Source organism: Pongo abelii, chromosome 17 (assembly GCF_028885655.2).
Source record: "Pongo abelii isolate AG06213 chromosome 17, NHGRI_mPonAbe1-v2.0_pri, whole genome shotgun sequence".
Taxonomy (NCBI): Eukaryota; Metazoa; Chordata; class Mammalia; order Primates; family Hominidae; genus Pongo; species Pongo abelii.
Genome location: NC_072002.2, coordinates 37,572,237 through 37,596,799, shown reverse-complemented (window position 1 = coordinate 37,596,799; position 24,563 = coordinate 37,572,237). Strand labels below are relative to the sequence as shown.

Sequence of the window (24,563 nt, the reverse complement as noted above, 5' to 3'; positions counted from 1 at the left end):
GACCTTGAGGAACTGAAAGGGATGGGGCAGGGAGTGAAAGACACACAGCTCACCATGGGAACAGCCACCATGAATATTTTGTTAAGCATGTGCCAGGCACTTTCTGTCACCAATCTTGATGAAGTGTGAGTTGGACTTGGGCTGATTCGGGCCTGCTTGCCCAGCTTTCTTACACTGAGTAAGGTCACAGTGATGATGGCTCTAATGGATGAGTGTCAGTCTTGGAGGGACAGTATGACTTTGATGGCTCATGACTCTTGTTATAATTTCCTGGTCAAAAGCCTTCTCAGCTGGATGGGACTGCCTCAGCCTGTGCTGGCCAGTGTTCAGAACAGATGTACAAATTCATACATTACTGAGCTTGGTGGAGAGAGGCCATCCTGGCATTGGCAATTTGGCTCAAGCCATGCTGTTTTCTTGCTTGGGGGAGGCCAGGGTCTGCAGCTGGAGGGACCCTACAAGTCTAGGTCAAGGCACCTTGACAGGACAGGAATTGTTTTCGTTGCGGAGCTCTTCGATCTTGGTCCTTCCTAATCGCTTGTCCTTGTTTCTCTCTTCCATGAGCACAATATTCACTCAACATACTGGGGATGGAGATGGGATTGTGTGTGCGGTGGGGGGATGTTGATGAGGAAACACACATGGATCATTAAACCCATGTGGAGTGAGTTACTCAGTTAAGCAAAATGGTACCCGTGGGTACCCTCTCTCTTTGTTTGGCTCCACTATCATAAAGGAATTTGGAGCCACAAAGGAAGAGTGTAAATGTTGGTGTAGAATGGAGCATCCACCCCTAATGTCCCTGTTACTGCTGATGAGAGGCAGCTCCCTCTATCACATTGTGTTTTCATCACAGGTGATCAGAGTCCGACTACAAGGATTAGTTTTTAAAATGTGGGCTCAGTGGCAATATAGTAAACTCCTCCCCAGATTTTTCTTATCATCTTGCTCCCTCTAAAAATTGTCCTGTAACTCTTATAAAATGGCTTTTTTTCTTTTTTTTGAGATGGAGTTTCGCTTTTGTTGCCCAGGCTGGAGTGCAATGGCATGATCTCGGCTCACCGCAACCTCTGCCTCCCGGGTTCAAGTGATCCTCCTGCCTCAGCCTCCCGAGTAGCTGGGGTTACAGGCATGCACCACCACGCCCGGCTACTTTTGTATTTTTAGTACAAAAAATACTAGAAATGGAGTTTCTCCATGTTGGTCAGGCTGATCTCAAACTCCTGACCTCAGGTGATCCAGCTGCCTCAGCCTCCCAAAGTGCTGGGATTACAGGCATGAGCCACCGCGCACAGCCATAAAATGGCTTATTATTAACATTGAACTCCTAGGGGAAAAGCTTCTTGAAGTTGGATTTGGCAAGGATTTCTTGGATATGACACCAAAGGCACAGGCAACAGAAGAAAAATAGAGTAATTGGACTTCATCAAAATGAAAAATTTTGGTGCTTTAAAGGATACTATCAACAAAGTAAAAAGGCAACCCCCAGAAAGGGAGGAAATATTTCCTAATCACTCATCAATTGCGGGATTCACTTATGGGCTATGTAGAGAACTCATAAAACTTAATAGAACAAAAGCAAACAACCTGATTGAAAAACGGACAAAGGACTTGAATAGATGTTTCTCCACAGATGACATTTAAAGACTGATAAATCCATGAAAAGAGGCTCGACGTCATTAATCATTAGGAAAATGCAAATCAGAACTGTAGGAGATACCACTTCACACCTATGAGAATGGCTGTTACCAAAAAACCAGAGAATTACAAGTGTTGGTAAAGATGTGGAGAAGTTGGAACCCTTGAGCACCACGGGTGGGAATGCACAGTGGTGCAGCTGCTATGGAAAACAGTATGGTGCTTCTTCAAAACATCAAAGGTAGGATTATTATGATTCAGCAGCTCCACTTTTGGATATATACCCAAAAGAATTGAAAGAAGGGACAGGAAGAGTTACTTGTGCATCCATATTCATTTGGCTATTATTCACAATAGACAAAAGGTAGAAGCAGTCTCAGTGCCCATTGATGGATGAATAGATAAAATGTGATAAATACAAACAATGGGGCTGGGCGCAGTGTCTCACACCCGCAATCTCAGCACTTTGGGAGGCCAAGGTGGGTGGATCACCTGAGGTCAGGAGTTTGAGACCAGCTTGACCAATGTGGTGAAACCCTGCCTCTACTAAAAATACAAAAAATTATCTGGGCATGGTGGTGAGTGCCTGTAATCCCAGCTACTTGGGAGGTTGAGGCAGGAGAATTGCTTGAACCCAGGAGGCAGAGGTTGTAGTGAGCCAAGATTGCACCATTGCACTCCAGCCTGGGCAACAGAGCAAGACTCTGTCTCAAAAAAATAAAAATAAAAATACAAACAGTGGAATATTATTCAGCCTTAAAAAGGAAGAAAATCCTGGCTGCAACATGGATGAACCTTGAGAACACTATGCTAAATAAGTCAGTCACAAAAAAGATAAATACTGTGTGACTCCACTTATATCTGGTACTTAGAGTAATGAAATTTATAGAGGCAGAAAGTAGTATGGTGGCTATCAGGGGTGGGGGTAGGGGAGAATGAAGAGATAGTGTTTAATGGGCACAGAGTTTCAGTTCTGCAAGATGAAAAGAGTTCTGGCAGTGGAGGGTGGTGATGGTTGTACAACAGTGTGAATGTACATAATGCAGTGTGGACGGACTATGCTCTTAAAAATGGTTAAGGTGGCAACTTTTTGTGATGTATATTTTACCACAATAAAAAAAAAAAAATCTAGGCCAGGCTCGGTGGCTCATGCCTATAATCCCAGCACTTTGGGAGCCTGAGGCGGATGGATCATGAGGTCAGGAGATCGAGACCATCCTGGCCAACATGGTGAAACCCCATCTCTACTAAAAATACAAAAAATTAGCCAGGCATGGTAGCACGCACGTGTAATCCCAGCTACTCAGGAGGCTGAGGGAGAAGAATCACTTGAACCTGGGAGGTGGAGGTTGCAGTGAGCCAAGATCATGCCACTGAACTGCAGCCTGGAAGACGGAGCGAGACACTGTCTCAAAAAAATCAATAAAAATAAAAATCACCTAGGTTCCAGCAGGCGTTTTCTTGAGGATTGTATGAAAAGGAGGGGGTGCTAATGTGTTCTTACTTGTCTCATTCAGAACTCATCTGTGTTCCTGTGGGATATGCATATTTAGTTTAACCAAATTCAGTTAGTGGACTTGGGTAAAGTGTGGAGAAAACAGCCATTCACTGAGAGCAGGCAAGTCTGCTCACCATCCCACCCATGCGTTAATGCCAGGCTGGAAGACTGAGGCCCCCTTAGGCCTTTTCTGATTCCCTGGCATCTCTCTTAGGATTAGCATTTTGCCAAATTGGAGGAGCTCCTGGTACTGCAAGGTATCTATTTTTCATATGTTGAGGCCCTTACACACCAGGCAGCTACTTTATGTGATCCTCAAATGAAGGGCAAAGAGGACCTCCCAGCTTGTACTGGAGGCTGGGAAAGAAGGCAGTCTGGTCCTCTGCCCTCAAGGAGTTTGCCGTCTAATGGCAGAATAGTAAGATGAATGTAAATAAACACTACAGTGTATTTCATGCAAGTCAGTTTATGAATATTCACTTATATGTGCACATATGCATATTCAGATACCTCACCTTCTTCCAGAGGGGATGTGTGGTAGCTTACAAAAATAATTACAGTTAAAAAAAGATAAACACTCTTATGAAGAGAATTGTATAAGAAATCTAGGTAAAAGGGCCAGCGTGGTGGCTCATGCCTGTAATCCTAGCACTTTGGGAGGCCAAGGCGAGCGGATCACGTGAGGTCGGGAGTTCAAGACCAGCTTGGCCAATGTGGCAAAACCCCGTCTCTACTAAAAATACAAAAATTAGCCAGGTATGGTGGCGTGCACCTGTAGTTCCAGCTACTCGGGAGGGTGGGGCAGGAGAATCGCTTGAACCCAGGAAGCAGAGGTTGTAGTGAGCCAAGATCGCACCACTGCACTCCAGCCTGGGTAACAGAGTAAAACTCTGTCTCAAAAAAAAAAAAAAAAAGAAAGAAAAAGAAAGAAATCTAAATAAAAAGTAACAGATGATGTCACAGAGAGATTTAGCACCTAGAAATTTATATTGTAATATCTCACAACATTATTACAATTGGGTCTGAATTCAGCTCTGAGCTTTCTGCAGCCAAATAAAAAAGTTATGAAAGTCTGGACACTGTGGTCCATGCCTGTAATCCCAGACTTTAGGAGTCTGAGACAGGAGGATTGCTTGAGCCCAGAAGTTCGAGACCAGCCTGAGCAACATAGCCAGATCTCATCTCTACAAAAAATAAAATAAGTAGCCTGACCTGGTGGCATGTGCCTCTAGTCCTAGCTACTCAGGAGGCTGAGGTGGGAGGATCACTTGAGCCCAGGAGTTTGAGTCTGCAGTGAGCTATGATCACGCCATGGCATTTCAGCAAAAAAAGTCAACTTAAAACACAATTACAACTAATTGAAGTTTTCCTGAGGCCTCATAAAGGATAGGCTAGGTGACTCAGTGAGGCAGGTCTTTAATAATGTCCTTATAACACTCACAATAGTCACCAGTGTCTAGAATTCTTAGTGCCTGTGGAGACAGAATGATGACACAGCACTGTTCAGTAGGAGCAGTTCTCTGGGGTAAAATCCATGCGTCTCTGGTTATCTGGCTCCGTTCAGGGCTTTAGACAATCCTCTAGGAACTTTCTTTCTTCTTTCTTTTCTTTTCTTTCTTTCTGTCTTTCTTTTTGTTTCTTTCTTTTCTTTTCTTTTCTTTTTTTTGAGACAGAGTCTTGCTCTGTCACCCAGGCTGGAGTGCAGTGTTGCCATCTTGGCTCCCTGCAGCCTCTGCCTCCCTTCAAGTGGTTCTCCTGCATCAGCCTCTTGAGTAGCTGGGATTACAGGTGCCTGCCACCATGCCTGGCTAATTTTTGCATTTTTAGTAGAGACGGGATTTCACCATGTTGGCCAGGCTGGTCTCGAACTCCTGACCTTAGGCGACCCACCAGGTTCAGCCTCTCAAAGTGCTGGGATTACAGGCATGAGCCACCGCACCCGGCCTAGGAACATTATTTCTTGCATGCACGATTTTGGTAAAAATTAGGCAGCCGACAGTTCAGAGTTACTTTCTTTGACAAGGACCTGGAGGTCAGTTATTCTGTATTGTAGGTTAAGGACACACCTGCATATTTAAAAATCACCCAGATAGAAAGGTAGGATTGACATTCTTTTACAAAAATTGAGAAGCTGATTCAGAACTTATGCTTGAATAGGGGAGTCGTTCACACCTCTGCAGAGTGACCCAAGCTGTGCCTGTGAGCGGGGTCAAGACTTTCCATGGGAAACCATTCTAAGTCAGTTCCAACACCTGAACAAATAACCAAGCCTTCAAAATTCCACTCTAGGAAGTATGAGAATAATGAAATATTTCTAAGTGAGAGTTACCAATTTCTCTTCATAGCCAGAGAAAAATTTCAATGGTGCGTGGATGAAATGTTGAATTTTCAGCTAATGGATTCTAGGAATAAAGTAGTTGCAAATTGTGTCCCTAAGTAATTTAATGCATTTTCCTGCAGTATGGTTCAATTTGGTCAATTACATTTTTACAGAATTATTTCAAAAATGCTGCTTGGGGCTTTATGGTTCCTGATGTTGTGCCATTTTCCCTGATGAAGGAGAATAGGACCTTTTGATGTTGAGGCCATTCCTACAGTCTTGACAGTGGTGAAGAGCATCACCTAGTTTTCTGTTTCTCTTTAGCAGATATCTAGATCATCCAAAAGTGGTTTCAAATCATGAAGAGTCAGTTAAAAAAGAGAACCAGAACATATTCCTCAGTTTTCTTGACTGTATAATGGGGATTTTAATAATATCTATCTCATAGGGTTATTATGAAGTTTAAATATATAAAAGTGGTACAGTGTCTGATATGTGGTAAGCACTCAAGATATCTTAGCTACTATTATTGCTTTTATCATTTCTTAGCATTTTTGTTTAATTTAACAAAAATAAGTCCTGCTGAACTTGACTCCTTAAAGATAATAAAGGGCAGATTTTCTGAAAGAATCAGTCACTAGTGGTCTCCTGAACTAATGGGTTATAGTTCACATTAGGAATTGTACAGAGTTAGAGGCCAGGGAAAGACTGGTAATTAAAGTTGCAAACTGGCCGGGTATGGTGGTTCACACCTGTAGATCCGAGCACTTTGGGAGGCCGAGGCGGATGGATTACCTGAGGTCAGGAGTTGGAGACCAGCCTGACCAACATGGTGAAACCTCATCTCTACTAAAAATACAAAAATTAGCTGGGCGTGGTGGCATATGCCTGTAATCCCACCTACTCGGCAGGTTGGGGGCAGGAGAGTTGCTTGAACCTGGGAGGCAGAGGTTGCCGAGATCATGCCACTGCACTCCAGCCTGGGCAATAGAGTGAGACTCTGTCTCAAAAAAAAAAGGTGCAAACTGTCTTAATATTGTTTTTAATAGAGCCCTACACAGGCTGATAGAGTGCAACTGGTCAATTGTGGAATAATGGTCTTTAAAGCCTGTTAGCTTCTCAGTAGAAAAAATGGCTTGAGAAAATCAGATTTAAAATTTATTAAGCAGGAGTAGAAGAAAGCCTTTTTTAAAAAGGTATAGGTTTACTCTGAGTTCATCCATTTTAGTTCTTACCAGCTGTATTAGTCCATTCTCACACTGCTATAAAGAACTACCTGACAGGCCAGGCACGGTGGCCTGTGCCTGTAATCCCAGCACTTCGGGAGGCTGAGGCTGGCAGATCACTTGAGGTCAGGAGTTCGAGACCAACCTGGCCAACATGGTGAAACCTCGTCTCTACTAAAAATACAAAAATCAGCTGGGCTTCATGGCAGGACCTGTAATCCCAGCTACTCAGGAGGTTGAGGCAGGAGAATCACTTGAACCCGGGAGGTGGAGGTTGCAGTGAGCCAAGATGGCGCCACTGCACTCTGGCCTGGGTGACAGAGCAAGACTCCATCTCAAAAAAAAAAAAAAAAAAAAGAACTACTTGACTGGGTAATTTATGAAGAAAAGATGTTTAATTGACTCACAGTTCTGCATGCTGTACAGGAAGCATGGCTGGAAGGCCTCAAGAAACTTACAATCATGGTGGAAGGTGAAGGGGAAGCAAGCACCTCTTACCATGGTGGAGCAGGAGAAAATGAAGGGGGAAGCGCCGCACACTTTTAAACAACCAGATCTTATGAGAACCACTGTCACAAGAACACCAAGGGGGACATCCACCCCCATGATTTAATCACCTCCCACGTGTTCTTTCTCCCAAAATTGGGAATTACAATTTGACATGAGATTTGGGTGGGGACACAGAGCCAAACCATATCAGCAGGTTTATTACTGGAGTAAGCAAACGGCCAGGATTTGGAACACACCAGTCATATTGAACTTTGAACAGTTGGAGGTCCCAGAAGTTTTCACTGTGGCTTGACATAATTTGTGTGTCATAACACCAAGGCTAGAAGGTGTGGGCTTTGCAGTTAGACAGGCCTGGATTGGGGTCATGGCTTTGCCGCCGAACCAGCTGTGAATACTCGAGCAAGTGGCCAGTCTTTCTCAGCCCCATTTTCATTGTTTATAAAATCAGGGTAATAGCATCTGGTAAGAGAGGTGCTGGGAGGAGGTTTAAATAAGAGAATACACATAAAATACTTAGCACTATGTTTAACACATTGTTGGTGTCTATTGTTAGTGTACTTTAAAATTAATTCTACTTGTATAAATAGATCCTTTTCCAGAATCTGATCAGAGTAAGGGCCTAGGAAGATTGAGAAAGCAGCCTGCAGGTCCTAAAACTGAGAAAATTAAGCCTTGTCGAAGTCTAAAGTTGGATCTAGAATTATCTGACCTCATTACTGATTTTATAGCCAAGGAGGCAAAAAACATTTACATAAGGTCTTAATTCAGTAAGATCCAGCCCCCACTTTAATATTAGCTTCCATGTGTCATGTGATTAACCTGTCCAAGATTTTTTTTGCTGTCCTTTCAAGCCAAGAATTGGAAGGCCAGGGCCCAAGTTTGCCAAACATGGGCCTAATGGAGAAAGCCAACTTAAAAATATGTAATCTCTTTAATAATCTTAACAAACATGAAAAATAAGTTAAAATCTAAAAATTTAAGAGGAATAAAAAGAAACACAAAGATAAATGAAAAAACAGAAACTGAAATAGTTCTATTTTAAAAGAAAAAAACAATTTGAGTTGAACTTTTAATGAAATATAAAAATAGAAAATGTTTTTTTAAAAAGGTAAGAAAAATGTAAGGCAAGAACTCAGAAATGAAACAGTGCGAGTTAGAACAGATTACTAAAATGGCACAGCTATATAAAGCTATAGAAGTTTTAAAAACAAGGTAAAAATATGTCCTCCGTAAAGATAAAAAATAAATTCATCTGAAAGTAGGCAAGCGGCATAATTTTGAAGCAGGTCCTCTAAACTGGAGCAGAGTACCCAGATTGGTCCTCTGCAGAGGCTGCTGAGGGCGGGGCCACCAGTTAATGTTATTGACACCTTTTGTGCAGTGCTCCTGAGCCACTCATCAAGGTCCTTAACATATAGTATTTGGATCATTCCTCTTGGCAGCTCCAGGCTATGGGGTATTGTTATCCCTGCTTTACAGGGGAGGAAACAAAAGTTTGGATGCAGGCCTTGCCCCACTAGCAGGTGGTGGAGCTGGAGCCCAGAGTGATGACAAAACCTATGCTCTTACTCTCATTTTCTGCCTTCCAGGAAGCATCATTATCATTATCAACAATAGAGACAACAGGCCAGGGGCAGTGGCTCATGCCTGTAATCCCAGCACTTTGGAGGCCAAGGCAGGTGGATCACTTGAGGCCAGGAGTTCGAGACCAGCCTGGCCAACATGGTGAAACCCCGATTCTACTAAAAAAATACAAAAATTAACCAGGCGTGGTTGCAGGTTCCTATAGTCCCAGCTACTTGGGAGGCTAAGGCAGGAGAATTGCTTGAACCCAGGAGGTGGAGGTTGCAGTGAGCCAAGATGGCACCACTGCGCTCCAGCCCAGGCGACAGAGCGATACTCTGTCTCAAAAAACAAAAATAAAAACGAAAAACAAGGCAACAGAATTCCTCTCCTCCTCATTCTCCCCCCTCACCTTGTCAAGGTTACCTATCCATTAGGAGAGTATGCCACTCTTAACAAATGTCCCAGCAATGGGAAATGTGCAGTAGGTACCAGTATGTCCTAACAATGCACTGTTACATTTTTTATATTTTCTCCTCCCTTTTTTTTTTTTTTTTTTTTTTTTGGTGAGAGTTTATCCAGTTATTCAAATATTTACTTCAGTTCAGTCTCCTAAATATTTCTTTGATGTGGCCCCTTTCCTGCATCTTCGCTGCCAGTACCAAGTTCAGGTCACCATCCTGTCCTTCCTTGTGTTCGTTTCCTGTGGCTACTGTAATAAATTACCACATACTTGGGTGACTTAAAACAACAGAAATGTATCCTTCATAGTTCTGGAGGCCAGAAGTCTGAAATCAAGGTGTGGGCAGGGCTGTGCCCGGTCCTGAGCCTCTACGGCTCTGTTCCTTGCCTCTTTCAGCTTCTGGTGGCCACAGCATTGCCCAGCTTGTGGTTGCATCACTCCAGTCTGCCTGCGGTCACATTGCCCCTTCTCTGTGCATGTCAACCTGCCTCCTCTTATAAGGATATGTGTGATTGCATTTAGGGCCCACCCAATAATCCAGGATAATCTCCTGTCTCAAGATCTTCAATTTACTCACATTTGCAAAGATCCCTTGTTGCCATATCAGACAACATTTACAGGTTCCAGGGACTGGAATGTGGATGTCTTTTAGGGGACCATTTTTCTTTTTTCTTTTTTTTTTGATACAGAGTCTCGCTCTGTCACCCAGACTGGAGTGCAGTCGTGCGATCTCAGCTCACTGCAAGCTCTGCCTCCTGGGTTCATGCCATTCTCCTGCCTCACCCTTCCAAGTAGCTGGGACTACAGGCACCTGCCACCATGCTCGGCTAATTTTTTTTGTATTTTTAGTAGAGACGGGATTTCACCATGTTAGCCAGGATGGTCTCGATCTCCTGACCTCGTGATTCACTCTTCTCGGCCTCCCAAAGTGCTGAGATTACAGGCATGAGCCACCGCGCCTGGCCTTAGGGGGCCATTTTTCATCCTATGGCACCCCTAGACTTTTGCAGCCCTCTCTGCCTCCTGTCTTCCACCCTGCAGCCCAAGTTCCTCTAAACATGCAGATCATGTTATGGTCAGCTTTAAAACTCTTCACTGGTTCCTGGGGCCCTCAGAACCATCCTGTTTCCCAGTGTGGCCTGTGAATACCTCTCTGCCTTCCTGTCCCTCACTTCCCCCTTCCTCATTATGTTCCACCCATGCCCCACTTCTTCCCATTCCCCGGAGAAGCTGGATCCGCTCTCTCCTCTGGATCTTGGTGTGCCCCTCTGCCTGGGCCACTTTGCCACCTCCCTGCTTTTTGTTTGGCCCATGCCAGTTCATCATTCAGTTCTCATTCCTTCACTTCACTTTGTCGTCCAAGTCCTCTTGGACTTCACTTCCTCCAAGAAAGCTTGCTCTGCGTGTGCTGGGCGGGGTGCACTTTTGCCCCATCTGAGCTCTCGCCTGAGGGGGCATATTTACCTTGTCATGGGATGTGTTCCCTGCACTGGACACAGTGTCTGACACACAGGAGACTTAAATGTTTGTTGATGAGAATGCCCGTAGGAGGGGAACCTCTACATCCACTTACAGAGAAATACTGCAGCAAAGAGCGCTAATCCACGTAGAAGTCTTTGCTGGAGTGATTATATATGTGGATGCCAAAAGTTTCCACAGCTCTTTATTTTTAAGCAAAAAATCAAGAACCACGTGATTATGAGATCGAAGAAAATATTTTCATGTTTTTTATTCGGTTTTCTTTCAGGCCATTCCTGTGTTTCTCACTTTGCAAAATGTAGCTGAAGTTATCATCTGTGGGTACCAGAAGTGTTTTCGGAAAGAGGTAAACGATCATGCAAAATGCTAGTGTTACTTCCTTGTTTTAAATTTCAAAGAAGTACTCTTCTTTTTATGGCCCAAATTAGTGTCTGCCTTTTCCTTCCACCAATCTCCAGGCAAGATTACCTGATAGTGGTCACTGATACCATGGGACACAGTTTTGACTTTGCTGCAATTCACCAGACATATGTGGGAATATTGTTGATATGAACTGAACTCAGATCCAGGCCAGGCTGACCCAGACCCTCAGGAGACAAAGAGGAGTTTGCTGTGGGTCTGCTGGGGAAGCATTCCTACCCCTGGCCAATCCAGCACCACAGGACAAGGCGTAGCAGAGTTTTACACAGGGTGCCATGGCACTAGCCCACCCCAGGGAAATTTGCTTTTCTCTCCAATATCAGCTATACTTCATATCAGCTAGAACAAGCTCCTTCACCTTCCAGGCCTCCATCTGTGCAAGGTGTGGTAATAATGACACCAGCTTGTTCAAGGCTTTTTTGAAGAACACAGCAACTATCACTGTTAAGTAACTGCTTCCAGCCATTTCCTGCATGCAGTAGGTGCTCTGCACATTAGCAACAATTAGTAATGTTATTAGAGGTGGTTTTAATTTGGTCTTTCTTTTTGGAGTTTTGTTTTCTTCTGGCATTTACTATTTGATTTCATATCAATTTTTGGAACATTTTAATTTATTTTTATTTTTAGAGACAGGGTCTTGCTCTGTCGCCCAGGCTGGAGTACAATGGTGCAGTAATAGCTCCCTGCAGCCTCAAATTACTGGGCTCAGGTGATCTTTCTGCCCCAGCCTCCTGAGCAGCTGAGACTACAGGCACAAGCCACTGCACCTGGCTACTTTTTAATTTTTATTTATAGAGAGAGGGTCTTGCTATGTTGTCCAGGCTATTCTTGAACTCCTAGGCTCAAAGGATCCTCCTGCCTCAGCCTTCTAAAGCGTTGGGATTACAGGTGTGAAACATCACACCCCGCCCAATTTTTGGAACTTTTAAACTATAGAGAGGCCAGCTGGTCACCTCAGGCCACATGCTTCTTACAGGTATGCAGGAAAGGAGGCCATGACCATACCAATCTCCCCCCATCATCCCGCCGCTCCTTGGAGGTGGCCCTGTCAATCATCTCTCCTCTCTTCTACACTGTCAGCCTCTCCCTGGCTTATTTCCCTGGGCCCATAAACATGCTTGGTGTTATCAGTGCACCGAGGAGAGGATGGGCTGTCCTTCCCATGTGGCAATGAGAGACAGAAGAGACTCACTTCACCCAGCCCTGGAAGGGTGTGTTTACAAAACCATCCCTCGCACAGGAAAATCTCAGGCTGCCTTGCCCATGCACCTCCCACTCTGCCTCATCCCTTCTCTCCCCTTCCATGCCGCAGGCCTCAGACAGGGCTGGGCTTGGTGTTGTCCATGCCCTCTTGTCCCTGTCACCTTCTGCTGCTCCTGCTTCTGCCCCCACCGTTCCCCTGAAACTTCCCCGGCTGAAGGCACTGGTGGCTCCATCTGTGCGACTCATCGTGTCTGTTTCTGCCATTCCCCCCACTTTCTCCTCTGGCCTCTCTGGGCCCCCTTGGCCTTCATGCCCCCTCCCTGCTTGGTTCCCTTCCTGTGTCTTGGGCTTTTCCTTCATCCATCTTTCTCTTCCTTTTCCTTTGTCTGCCTCTTCAGGGTTTCCCTAGGCTGTTTCTTAGGAGCCTCTGTCCTCATGCCACACACTTTCTGGAAAATCTCATCCACACCCATTGTGCCAGCCACCTGCTGCTCACAGAGGACCCCCAAGTCTCCATCTCCAGCCCATACCTCCTGCTGAGCTCAGCTCCCCTGCAGAGCCCTGGGGCTTGCTGTCCTATGGTTCTCCCCGGACATCTGAAATGAAACTGATCTGTTTCTCCAGACCTGCTTCTCACTTGGTAGCCCCAATCCTGGTCATCATCACCTAAGTCAGAAACCTTGGAGGCCCCTTGGACTCCCCAGTATCCCCTCCCCACCACATCCAGCCTATTACCAAGTCTGTGCCTCCTCTACCCTCACAGCTGCTGCCGCCCTAGTTCAGTCCTCATCTTCTCCAGGCTGCCTGGCTGGGACTGAGGAAAAAGAGCTCCATCCCCTGAGCCCTTAGGCAGGGCCTGGAGTGAGCAGCCCTGGGCTTAGACAGTTGTCGTTTTCTATTTGGCAGTCCCACGGCCAAAGCTGGGAGGTGGAGGCCTCTCGGCACTTGGGCTGATCTCTGGGCAGTTGGAGGGTTCCCTGGATGGTCACCTTTCTCTGACATTTTACTTACAACACCATCGTGCAGTTTCCATAGTCCGTCAGTTCTAACATGTGCTTCTTTTCTTTCACATTTTAATTGAATATTTACAGTGGGAAGGCTCTTACAATCAATGATGTGTTGTGGTGTAATTTTTTTTTCTTTCTCCCTAATGCATAAAATAAGTGGAAGTTTTACAATCAATGGTGTCTTAGGATCAATGAGATACGGCATGATTTTCTCCGCATCTCAGGCCTGCTTCCCTGAGTCTTCCAATGGCAGGAACCACGTGATGGTTCTCCTCAGAGCTCTGGGCTCAGCCTCCAGAACTGGGACTGAGCTAAATAGTCACTAAATGGTCACTGAGGTTCAGGGGCAGAACTTCCCTGAGAGTGGCTTAGCTCTGGGAACCTGACCTGTCCAAATTAAAAAAAAAAACTCATATTCTCCAAAGGGATCCTTTCTTTTTTTTTTTTTTTTTTTTTTTTGAGACTGAGTCTCACACTGTCACCCGGGCTGGAGTGCAGTGGCATGATCTTGGCTCACTGTAACCTACGCTGCCCGGGTTCAAGCGATTCACTTGCCTCAGCCTCCCGAGTAGCTGGGATTACAGGTGCCCGCCACAATGCCCAGCTAATTTTTTGTATTTTTAGTAGAGATGGGGGTTTCACCATGTTAGCCAGACCGGTCTCGAACTCCTGGCCTCATGATCCGCCCACCTCGGCCTCCCAAAATGCTGGGATTACAGGCATGAGCCACTGCACCTGGCTGGGAATTATAAAATGAAGATTTACCTTGTCTAGGGATAAGATCAAGGCATCTCCACAGGGTTTTACTTCCTGAGGAGCAGGTCAGAGCCTGTAGATGAGGGTGACTGTAGGATTGAGGGTTAGAAAGTCCTTCAGGGATGTTTCCCTCTAGCAGGGGACCTCTTCCATTCTAGAGACGAGGGCAGATGTCTGGCTGAGAGGCCCTGTCCTTGGAAATAACTGAATGAACACCGTAAGTGTTTGAATCTTCAACTGCATTTCATCACTAACACAAAACATCATTTCTTGTCAGGGCAAACTAGAAAAAAAGTGAGTGGGTAACTTTTTGTTGTTGTTGTTGTCATTAAAACAAACCTTTCTTTCCTTTATAAATCTAAGAAGATTTAAGATGTTGTAGAAAATACAGAGGGAGGCCGGGCACAGTTGCTTATGCCTGTAATCAAAAAGCTTTGGGAGGCCGAGGCAGGAGGATCACTTGAGGCCAGGAGTTCGAGGCTGCAGTGAGCCACGATTGTGCCACTGCACCTCAGCCTGAGCAACAGTGAGACCTTGACTCTAAAAATCCAAAAATCAACTGTGTTTTTATTTCCCTGAGGAAACCACTCTATTCTTTCAGACTTTTTTCCTATGCACATATATAGATGTATTTACACGAATGGTAAGAAACATCCTATTTTTCCATTTAACAGTTTGTCAGGAATCCCTATTAAGGCTATCATTCCACATTGGTTGAAGCATGAGTTGGCTGTTCCCTATTTGTAGAATTGTAGGTGGTTTTTAGCAGTTTAGGGTTAAAATCTGCTCTATGATGCTGCTGTGATATGTTCTTGATGAGACTTACATTTCTGATGATACAGCTAGGAGCCTTGATGAAGTAATCCCTTATCATAAGGAACACACTTGCATGCCACCTCAAAGACTGTTAAATGTTACCATGAGGGCTATTTTGTCTACTATGTGTAGATTTTACTAGAATCATTTTTGGAGAGTAAAAGTTGACCTCCTTGTGACTTCATTCTCAGATTATGAAAATAAACTATCTGGAGCTGTAGAGTTCATTTTCACCATCCACAACAAGGTCTTTGTGTATTCATGCACACACACACACTCACGCACACATACACACACACACAGTTTGACTGTAAGGCAATACGTGGCTCGAGGAATTAATCTAACTACCTTGCAGACTTATTTATTACAGTTTAATATCAGAATACTTGTTTGTTTATTCATTTGTTCAGCATTTGTCAAGTACCTATGAAATGTCAAACATGTTGCTAGGCCTAAAGCTGCAGAGATGTAGGAGACGCATTTCTTAGCCTTAACCCAGAGTTGAATGGAGGGGCTGGCCTATACACTCGGGCTGGCACAGGGTATGGGTGGGCCAGCGGGTGAGCTCCAGTAAGTCGGCATGGGAGGAGCAAGGAAAGCTTCCCTGGTGCGTAGATTTGAGCTGAGTCAGGCAGGATGGGAAGGGACTTTCCAGTTTGATAAGGAGAAAGGGCTCTCCTTGTCAGGCAGGCAGAGGGAGCATCAAGTGGTGGTTAAGGGTGCCAGCAGGGGTGACACCGCAGGACTGGCAGGCGGGTGGTGGGCAGCTTCCCTCATTCCTCAGTGCCTCAAGTGCCCTCCTCTGTAACATAGAACCGATGACTGTTAATTACCCCATGATTAGAGGATTCAGTACATACAGAGCCCTTAGAACAGCACCTGGCAGTGTGAGTAGCCCTCACAGTTCAGTTAGCTAACCCAGAGGAATGTCAGCTATTTATTGTTAATTTTGGCAGCATGACTTCTTTTTTTTTTTTTTTTGAGACCGCCTTGCCCTGTCGCCCAGGCTGGAGTGCGGTGACGCAATCTCAGCTCACTGCAATCTCCACCTCCCGGTTCTAAGTGATTCTCCTGCCTCAGCCTCCCGAGTAGCTGAGATTACAGATGTGCGCCACCACACCTGGCTAATTTTTGGTATTTTTAGTAGAGATGGGGTTTCGCCATGTTGTCCAGGCTGGTCTTGAACACCTGACCTCAAGTGATCCGCCCTCCTCAGCCTCCCAAAGTGCTGGGATTACAGGCATGAGCCACCACCCCTGGCCCTTTGGCAGCCTGACTTTTGAGGAGTTATATTAACCCATTCAGAACCCTGAGACCTCAGTAGGACTTGTTGCTAGGTTATTTTGGACTGAGTATCCTGAAAAGGAAAATGACTGCCATGAACTCAGTCATATCCAGAGCCCTGGGAGATGGAGCTAAGTAATGAACATATTGCCTGTTTTTACTCTCTGTATCCCAGGATCTGTGCTGTTTTACTCCCCTCCATAGAAGGGGCCTTTTCTTTTGGCCTGAAACGTTAGCCCTGGAAGTTACTGGGTGAACATGCTATTCACAGAAGTGGAAGAGCATCTCTTTAGTCCCTCCTCTCTATTTCTGCTCTTACACCAGGCTGTTGAGGTTTTGGTTACATTTAGCTCAATTTTTGAGTAACTGCTGGGCATGGTGGTTCAAGCTAGTAATCCCAACACTTTGGGGGGCAAAGGCAGGCAGATCACTTGAGGCCATGAGTTCGAGACCAGCCTGGCCAACATGGTGAAACCCCATCTCTACTAAAAATACAAAAATTAGCTGGGCATGGTGGCGCATACCTGTAATCCCAGCTACTTGGGAGGCTGAGACAGGAGAATCGCTTGAACCCAGGAGGCAGAGGTTGCAGTGAGCCAAGATCACGCCACCGCACTCCATCCTGGGCAACAGAGCAAGACTCTGTCTCAAAAAAAAAAAAAAAAAAAAAAAAAAAAAGAATTTTTGAGTAACACATTTACCGTACCGGGGGCAGTTACGCAGGTGTGAGCCAGATCACCTTTGCCCTCCTCCTTTCAGCGCTTGAGGGCTAACTTCCCAGCAGGTGGCAGTACAGCACGGTTGGCCTCGCATCCTGTGCTCTGCAGAGGCAGGGTTGGACAAAGATCAAGATTAGAGTCTAAAGTTGCAAAAATAGAATCTGGTCATTAAAACGGGAAACTTCATTATTTAGGCACACATGAAAACTTAAGGTAGCCTTTGTAGTAAGCCACATGTTTCTCTTGTCAGCGCTTCACTTCTAAACAATATGTTCATACTTCACACTGCCTGAACTGGCGTCAAAAATTGTAGTTTGTTCCCAGCTAGCAGAATAATCCTTCTGAAATGTTTAGAATTAATCAAAAGTTTAATTGTACCTGTTCATTTCCTCTATCAAATATAGAAAAATCTGTGTTACCCTCTGCTAACATGTACAAATGAGTTCTCAGTACAAAAGTCTGATTTCCTTAAACTGACTCATCAAAAGGAGTTATAAGGGTGAGTCCAAATCAGAATTTCTTCATTTCAGGTAATTTAAATGCCAAGTTTATATTCCCCCAGTCTGCCTGTTTTTCCCTTGTCTCTCAGGGTGGAGTAAAATGTCTCTTCTCCTTTTTTCTGTTTTTTAATTTTCATATCACACCAGATAGTTTATAGGACTGCTCTGAGTCAGCTGGATTAGTGAATGGAATATTTAAAGAGACAGAACTAAAATAGAAGTTGAGGTTGGGTGCAGTGGCTCACGCCTGTAATCCCAGTGCTTTAGGAGGCTGAGGCAGGAGAATCGCTTGAGGCCGGGAATTCAATACCACTGTGCAACATAGTGAGATCCTGCTGCTACAAAAATGAAAAAGAAAGAAAGAAAGAGAGAGAGAGAGAGAAAGAAAGAAAGAGAGAGAGAGAGAGAAAGAAAGAAAGAAAGAAGAAAAAAGAAAGAGTAACCATACATGGTGGCTCATGCCTGTAGTCCTAGCTACTCAGGAGGGCTGAGGTGGGAAGATCGCTTGAGCCCAGGAGTTTGAGGGTGCAGTGACCATGTCATTGCACTCCAGCCAGGGCAACAGAGTGAGACTAGATAGATAAATGGATAGATAGAACAAGAGCTTAACTGCTTTTTAAAATACAGGTTACATCTATTTCTTTCTCTCTCCTCTTCTTAGCGTGTAAGATTTTTGAAGACACAGCCCCAGCGTCATTTTGTCTTTCACGAGTAAACATCATTCTAATGGTGAAAGTACTTTGCTGAAGTGACTCAACTCTGGAATTCTGAGTCATCCTTCATTTGGTCCAAGCAGAAAAAGCCTCAATAAATACTAAAGTGCAGCAAGCTGTTAAGCTCTTGATAAACCTACTCATAATTTATTTGCCTCTTGATCAAAATGTTTCCTTTTAAGAGGAATTTTAAAAGTTTTAAAAGTCTAATTATATGTTTCTTTACTTTTATGCAGAAAACATCTCCTGCAAAGATCTGTAGGTAAGTTTACTGCCCTCCCCCCAGAAAGCCCTAATATAAGATTTAACCTAATTTTAACTTGGATGATAAACTGTTCAAGATTCATACTCTAAGAGGTGGCAGAAGAATTTATTATAAACATTCATGTATCCCTAATTTGTGTCTTAGTCTAAAATTTCCTGTGTTTTTCTTTTCTTTCTGAAATATTTTATTCCAAAAGAGAAAACACCAGAACCAACCTGTGCAAGATTTCAGTCATTGATGCCCAAAACTTTACTAACAGTTGTGTAATACTGATGGAGAATGAAAATGAAAAACATGGAAATGACTTAAAAATTTAAAAGTAATGTTTGCAGTTTATTTGGTCTTTAATATTTTCCGTGGTGGAAAAAGCACCAGCCTGTAAGTCCTGGGATCTGAACTGCAGTCCTGGGCCACAGCAGGGTGACTGTGGGCAGCTTTCCTTGTCCTCTTTGCCTCAGTTTCCTCAGCTAGAGCATAAACTGGGCCGTCCTCTCATGCAGACCCCGGTGCCTGCAGCATTTGAATTCTAACCTGGGTGCCTTGCATCTGACTGCTTCCCGCTTCCTCTGCAGGCCAAGCAGCTCAGTCCTGGAGACAGAAAACCAACAGAGGTGCTTTGATAGATGGATTTAGGATTTCTACTGCAGATATTTCTGGGCTTTCATCCAATCCCCCACCCTCCTTTTATTCCTTTATTACAGGTTGCACCTTGAAAGAACAAGACAAAACCTAACTTCAGGACTATCCTCCTGTTTAAAAGGAGATTAGCAGGTGTCAAAGAGAGGCAGTAAAGCTCATGATACCTGATGTAATCAGGTACTGCTCAGGGCCAGGTGGGGTGGGAAGGCAGGCAGGTGTCTCACCCTTGGGTATCCCCCGTCTTCCACAACCCCAAGAGGTTGTCTGTTTGGGGTGATCTCTGATGCTCATTCCCCATGGATGGGGAAGCATCCTCTATTCTATAAAGCCTTTCACTGTAGGTAGACACCAAACCCATCAGGATTCTCCTCTCCTCTCCCACCACAAAACCTGCCTGTTCCTGGGCAGGCCTAAGAAGCTCCCCTGACAGTCTCTTCTCCACTCACCCCACTGTTTGCCTTGGATTCTTCTCTAGGTCATTTGTATGTTGGGGTGCCTTGAAAGTCAGCAAGGCTATAGGAGTAGGGCAGGCTGAGGTAGAGAAGTGTCCTGAGCCTCAGGCTGCTCCATGTTGTCCTGACCTTCCCAAGGCTGTGGGGCCTCAGCTCCAAGGACCCCTCTGCCAGTCCTCCTGCCTCTGGCCCAGCCAGTCAGTGCTGGTCCCTTGGGTACAGTGACATCTACACATGGTTACAGCAGTGAGGACCGTCAGAATTGATCAGCACCACTGTTTTCAGTGTACTAAGATTACACATGCCAAGTTGTTGTGTGTTACATATATATGTTTATGTGTACATATAAAAACATGTAGTCTCTATATAGAATACAGAATCTCTGTTGGTAGGAGATGGCATATGGCAAAGTTCCCTGAAAGTGAAAACATTGTATTTGGTGCTTTTGTTCACGCCTTTGATCCTTTGCTGTTTGCTGCTTGATGGAATAGTCGGTAGTTAAGGGGCACTATATATATGTTCCCTCTATAAAATGGAAAGAGGAGAGAGACTAAGTGATAATTTGGGTTTTATGCTTTCTGGCGCCTTCTTTTAGGAGGAGAGAGTGGGGAAAGCTAGAGGCAAGAGCTTTTGGCATATGAAACTCAGAAGGAATAGGCCGTAAACCAGGGATTACTGAACCAGCTCCAAACTGACTTTCTAATGAGTGAGGATAGCTTCCTGAAAATATCTGTGTTTGGCAGTGTTACTTTTTTGAGCAAGAATTTTTAAAAATTGCTTTACTGTGGAAATTTCTAAAGACATATCAAAGTAAACAGAATAATGTAATGAATGAAGTCCTGTGTACCCAGTTCCCAGCTTCAGCCATTTTCAGCTTCTGGCCCCACCGACTGCCTTGCTCAGTATTTATTCCAGGCACCCTAGCATTTCATCTGTAAATATTTTAGTATGTATAAGAGATTTTTCTAATAAAACATTTTACGGGGGGAAAAGTTTAAACCTACAGAAAAGTTGCAAGAATATTACAGTGAGCTCCCATGTATTCTTCACCTAGATTCACCCATTGGTAACATTTTTTGCATTTGCTTTCTTGCTGTCTCAATGTATATATGTATACACATGCATAAACATACATAAATATCACATAAATATATGATAATGTAGATATTATTCTTGCTCTTATTTTTTCTGAATCATTTGAGAATAAGTTGTAGAGGTCATGACTCCACTCCTAAATACTTCAAGCTGTGTCTCCTAAAAACAACAATCCCTTAGATAACCAAAGTGCAATCATTGAATTTAGAAAATAACATCTGATATGATACTGTTATTTAATATTGAGTCCATGTTCAAATGTTGCCACTTATTATCTGGACACAATATTATTATTATTATTATTATTTATTTATTTATTTTTATTTATTTATTTTTCTGAGATGGAGTCTTGCTCTGTCGCCCAGGCTGGAGTGCAGTGGTGCCATCTTGGCTCACTGAAACCTCCGCCTCCCGGGTTCAAGTGAGTCTCCTGCCTCAGCCTCCTGAGTAGCTGGGACTATAGGCATGTGCCACCACGCCTGGCTAATTTTTGTGCTTTTAGTAGAAAAGGGGTTTTACCATATTGGCCAGGCTGGGCTCAAACTGCTGAACTCAAGTGGTCTGCCCGCCTTGGCCTCCTGAAGTGCTGGGATTACAGGTATGAGCCACCACACCTGGCACAATACTATCTTTTATAACATTTTTTTTCCCCTAAAGATGTCATGTCTAAGCCGGGCGTATTGGCTTAGGCCTGTAATCCCAGCACTTTGGGAGGCCGAGGCAGGCGGATCACCTGAGGTCGGGAGTTCGAGACCAGCCTGACCAACATGGAGAAACCCCGCCTCTACTAAAAATACAAAATTAGCCTGGTGAGGTGTGCATGCCTGTAATCACAGTTACTCAGGAGAATGAGGCAGGAGAATCGCTTGAACCCGGGAGGCGGAGGTTACCGTGAGCCGAGATCGTGCCATTGCACTCCAGCCTGGGCAACAAGAGTGAAACTCCATCTCAAAAAAAAAAAAAAAAAAGAAAAGATGTCATATCTCTTTTGTACCCTTTAATCTGGAACAGTTCCTTAGCTTTTTATTATCTTTCATTGCCTTCACATTTTTGAATAGGGGAGGCCTGTTGTTTTGTGAACTGTCCTAAATTTGGGTTTGTCTCAGTGTTTGCTTGTGGTTCAATCCACGCTCTGCATGTTTGGCAGGAATACTACCCAAGTGATGTTGTGTCCTTCCGAGCTTTATATCAAGAGGCACACAATGTGGATCTGCCTCATTATTGGTGGTATTAAGTTTGATCATTTGGTTGTGGGGGTGCACAAAGGATTTTAATGCGATTTCCGTAGTGTTTTCGTTTTTGAAACAGGCATATTTGTGGTCTGATTCCCCAGTTTTTCACTTGTATATTTTTGGGGATCTGCAGTTGAAAAAACACTTGTTTTATTAGATGTTTCACAGGCACACTATTTTCCTCGAGTGAGCCAGCTGTGGTTTTGCAGATGTCCTGTAAATGCCTGAGTCTGGGAAATGGCTAGCTGAGGTCCAGAGAAGGAAATGTCTGCTTATGAGTAGAGCACATAATTGAAAACTACACAGGTAGTCAGGTTCACAGAGGAAGGACAGAGGAACCAAGTTGGTCTCACAGGATCTTTGCCTCATCCAACTCCAGAGGATGCATTTTCACCTCCACACTCTTGGGGAAACCTTTGATGTTGAAAGGTGAAGCTGCAGTGTTTTATCTCCCTCTCCACAGTACCCTCTTCCTCCTGGCCGCAGCAGGATGCCTTCCCTTCAATGACTCCCAGGTAAGTCCGGGTGAACTCATTTGCCTTCAAAGTGTCTTTTATTCTCTGAAGACTGGGTGTATGACCAGAATTTCCTAGTCCTTCCTTTTAGAAGCAGGATAACTTGGCCTATGCAGAAGCATTCCAAAGCTTGCAGGCTGGGTAGCTCTGGGCCTGGGCAACACCATTTCCCCAGGCCTTTGCCTTGTCCCCAAGGCTGCAGGCATCGTGGCCTGCAGAGCTGTGGTCCCTGGGCACTGTGGTGCCTGCCATCTGTCCTCTGTACATGCCTGGTGAACCTGCAAGCCAACGCCCAAATTGCCCCAGCCTCAGCCATGGAGGCAAAGTTGATTTCCTCTCCTCCCAAGGGCCTCATCTCCTGCAAAGTGATTTTTTGTTTTTGGTTTTATTTTTGTTTTGTTTTGTTTTGAGACAGAGTCTCACCCTGTTGCCCAGGCTGGAGTGGAGTGGCACGGTCTCGGCTCACTGCAACCTCCACCTCCCAGGTTCAAACGATTCTCCTGACTCAGCCTCCCGAGTAGCTGGGATTACAAGCACCCGCCACCGTGCCCAGCTAATTTTTTGTATTTTTAGTACAGATGAGGTTTCTCCATGTTGGTCTCAAACTCCTGACCTCAAGTGATTCGCCTGCCTCGGCCTCCCAAGGTGCTGGTATTACAGGTGTGAGCCACTGTGCCTGGCCTGCAAAATGATTTTTATTTTATTATCCTGTGCTAAAGTTGCGTTTTCTTTATGAGGTGCTGAGGACCCACGCCCGCTCCCGGTAGTCATCTCATTTCTGGGTTTCCTTTCTTTCTTTTTTCTCCCTCCTTTTCTCCCCCAGCATTATTAGATCCCCACCAAGTGTCAGGCACTGAGCCAGGCTTTGGGGACGCAAAGAGGAAAATTAATCTTTGCTCAGGCAGAAGTCAAGCCTATTTGGAGCAAAGGGGAGGGAAACAGTCAAGTAAACAGATCATTATCACACAGGGAGGCCAGGGCTCTGTCCCCGAGGTACAGGAGGCTCTGAAGCACCTAAGAAGATGTGGGGCCTCAGGAAATAGGAGTAGCCACAATTACAGGGAGTCTGCTGTGTGCCAGGCTCTGTGCCAATGCTTGCTGTGCCTTACGTTATTTAAAATCTCAGAACATTTCTGTGAGGGTAGGAGCATTATTATCTCTGTTTCATAGCATAGAATAAGCAGGCCCAAAAAGTCACCAGCTAACAAATAAGTGGGGATTTTAGAATTTATCCCAGATCTCTCTGATGCTAGAGCCAGACTCTGCTTACAGGACCTAAATCTGGAAGAATGAGGAGGAGTTAGCCAGGAGAAGAAAGAAGGCAAGGGCAGTCCTGGAGTGTCATGAGTATCCTGTGATCCAGTGTCATTGAGCACTTGCTATGTGTCTACCCCTGTTCTAATGCCTGCCCTCTTGGAATGTACAATCTAGGAGAGGGGAGGGCAGGGAGGGATAGAGACACATGAACAAATAAGGAAGAAATAAATAGGATGTGTCCTATGATACTAAGTCCTGTGGAGAATAATAAGGGAAGAAGTAGAGGGTCCCCTCGGTTGAGTTGTAGGGGGAAGCAGTCATGCTTGGGAAAATGTAGGTTATCCTTATTCAGGGACAGTAGGGGGTACATACAACCGGAGGGGTTGATGGGGGGCTTGTCACAGAGGTCTTGGGGTGTCATGAGTTTGGATTTGAACTTTGTGATGGCAGTGCAGGGCATGGGGTGTTGGAGGCAGCGTCCTGTCCTGAAGATGTTGTAGGCAACTGCGTGAGGAATGAGAGGGAAACGAGGAACTGATGTAAGGCCCCAGGAGTCCTGTTTTGGGACCCTTGCTTGGCACTGAGCATTGATGACAGGGTTTCTGATGGCCACACTGGATTCCGTTTGCCTTGCACTTATAGCTATTTTTTCTTTTTTTAATTCTGTGTTTCAGTTTGATCCAGATGGATATTTTTGGGCTATAATTCACTTATTCTGTGTAGGTAAGTTTTAAAAGAATTCTTTTATTATTATTATTATACTTTAAGTTTTAGGGTACATGTGCACAACGTGCAGGTTTGTTACATACATGTGCCATGTTGGTGTGCTGCACCCATTAACTCGTCATTTAACATTAGGTATATCTCCAAATGCTATCCCTCCCCCATCCCCATACCCCACAACAGGCCCCAGTGTGTGATGTTCCATGTGTTCTCATTGATGTGTCCATGTGTTCTCATTGTTCAATTCCCACCTATGAGTGAGAACATGCA

At 44.7% G+C, this 24,563-nt stretch overlaps 1 protein-coding gene across 4 annotated transcripts in view; it reads left to right on the top strand.

Annotated features, from left to right (window-relative positions):
* Positions 1-24,563, top strand: part of TMEM241 (transmembrane protein 241) — a 147,789-nt gene that overhangs the window by 41,893 nt on the left and 81,333 nt on the right. For 3 of the 4 annotated variants that reach the window (XM_024236171.3, XM_024236169.3, XM_054537710.2), the window contains 4 exons: positions 10,966-11,043; positions 18,352-18,377; positions 22,262-22,313; positions 24,245-24,293. In XM_024236171.3, the coding sequence (XP_024091939.1) occupies positions 10,966-11,043; positions 18,352-18,377; positions 22,262-22,313; positions 24,245-24,293 (205 nt within the window). The remainder of the gene's footprint in view (positions 1-10,965; positions 11,044-18,351; positions 18,378-22,261; positions 22,314-24,244; positions 24,294-24,563) is intronic. The other variant, XM_024236170.3, reaches the window with a different exon arrangement.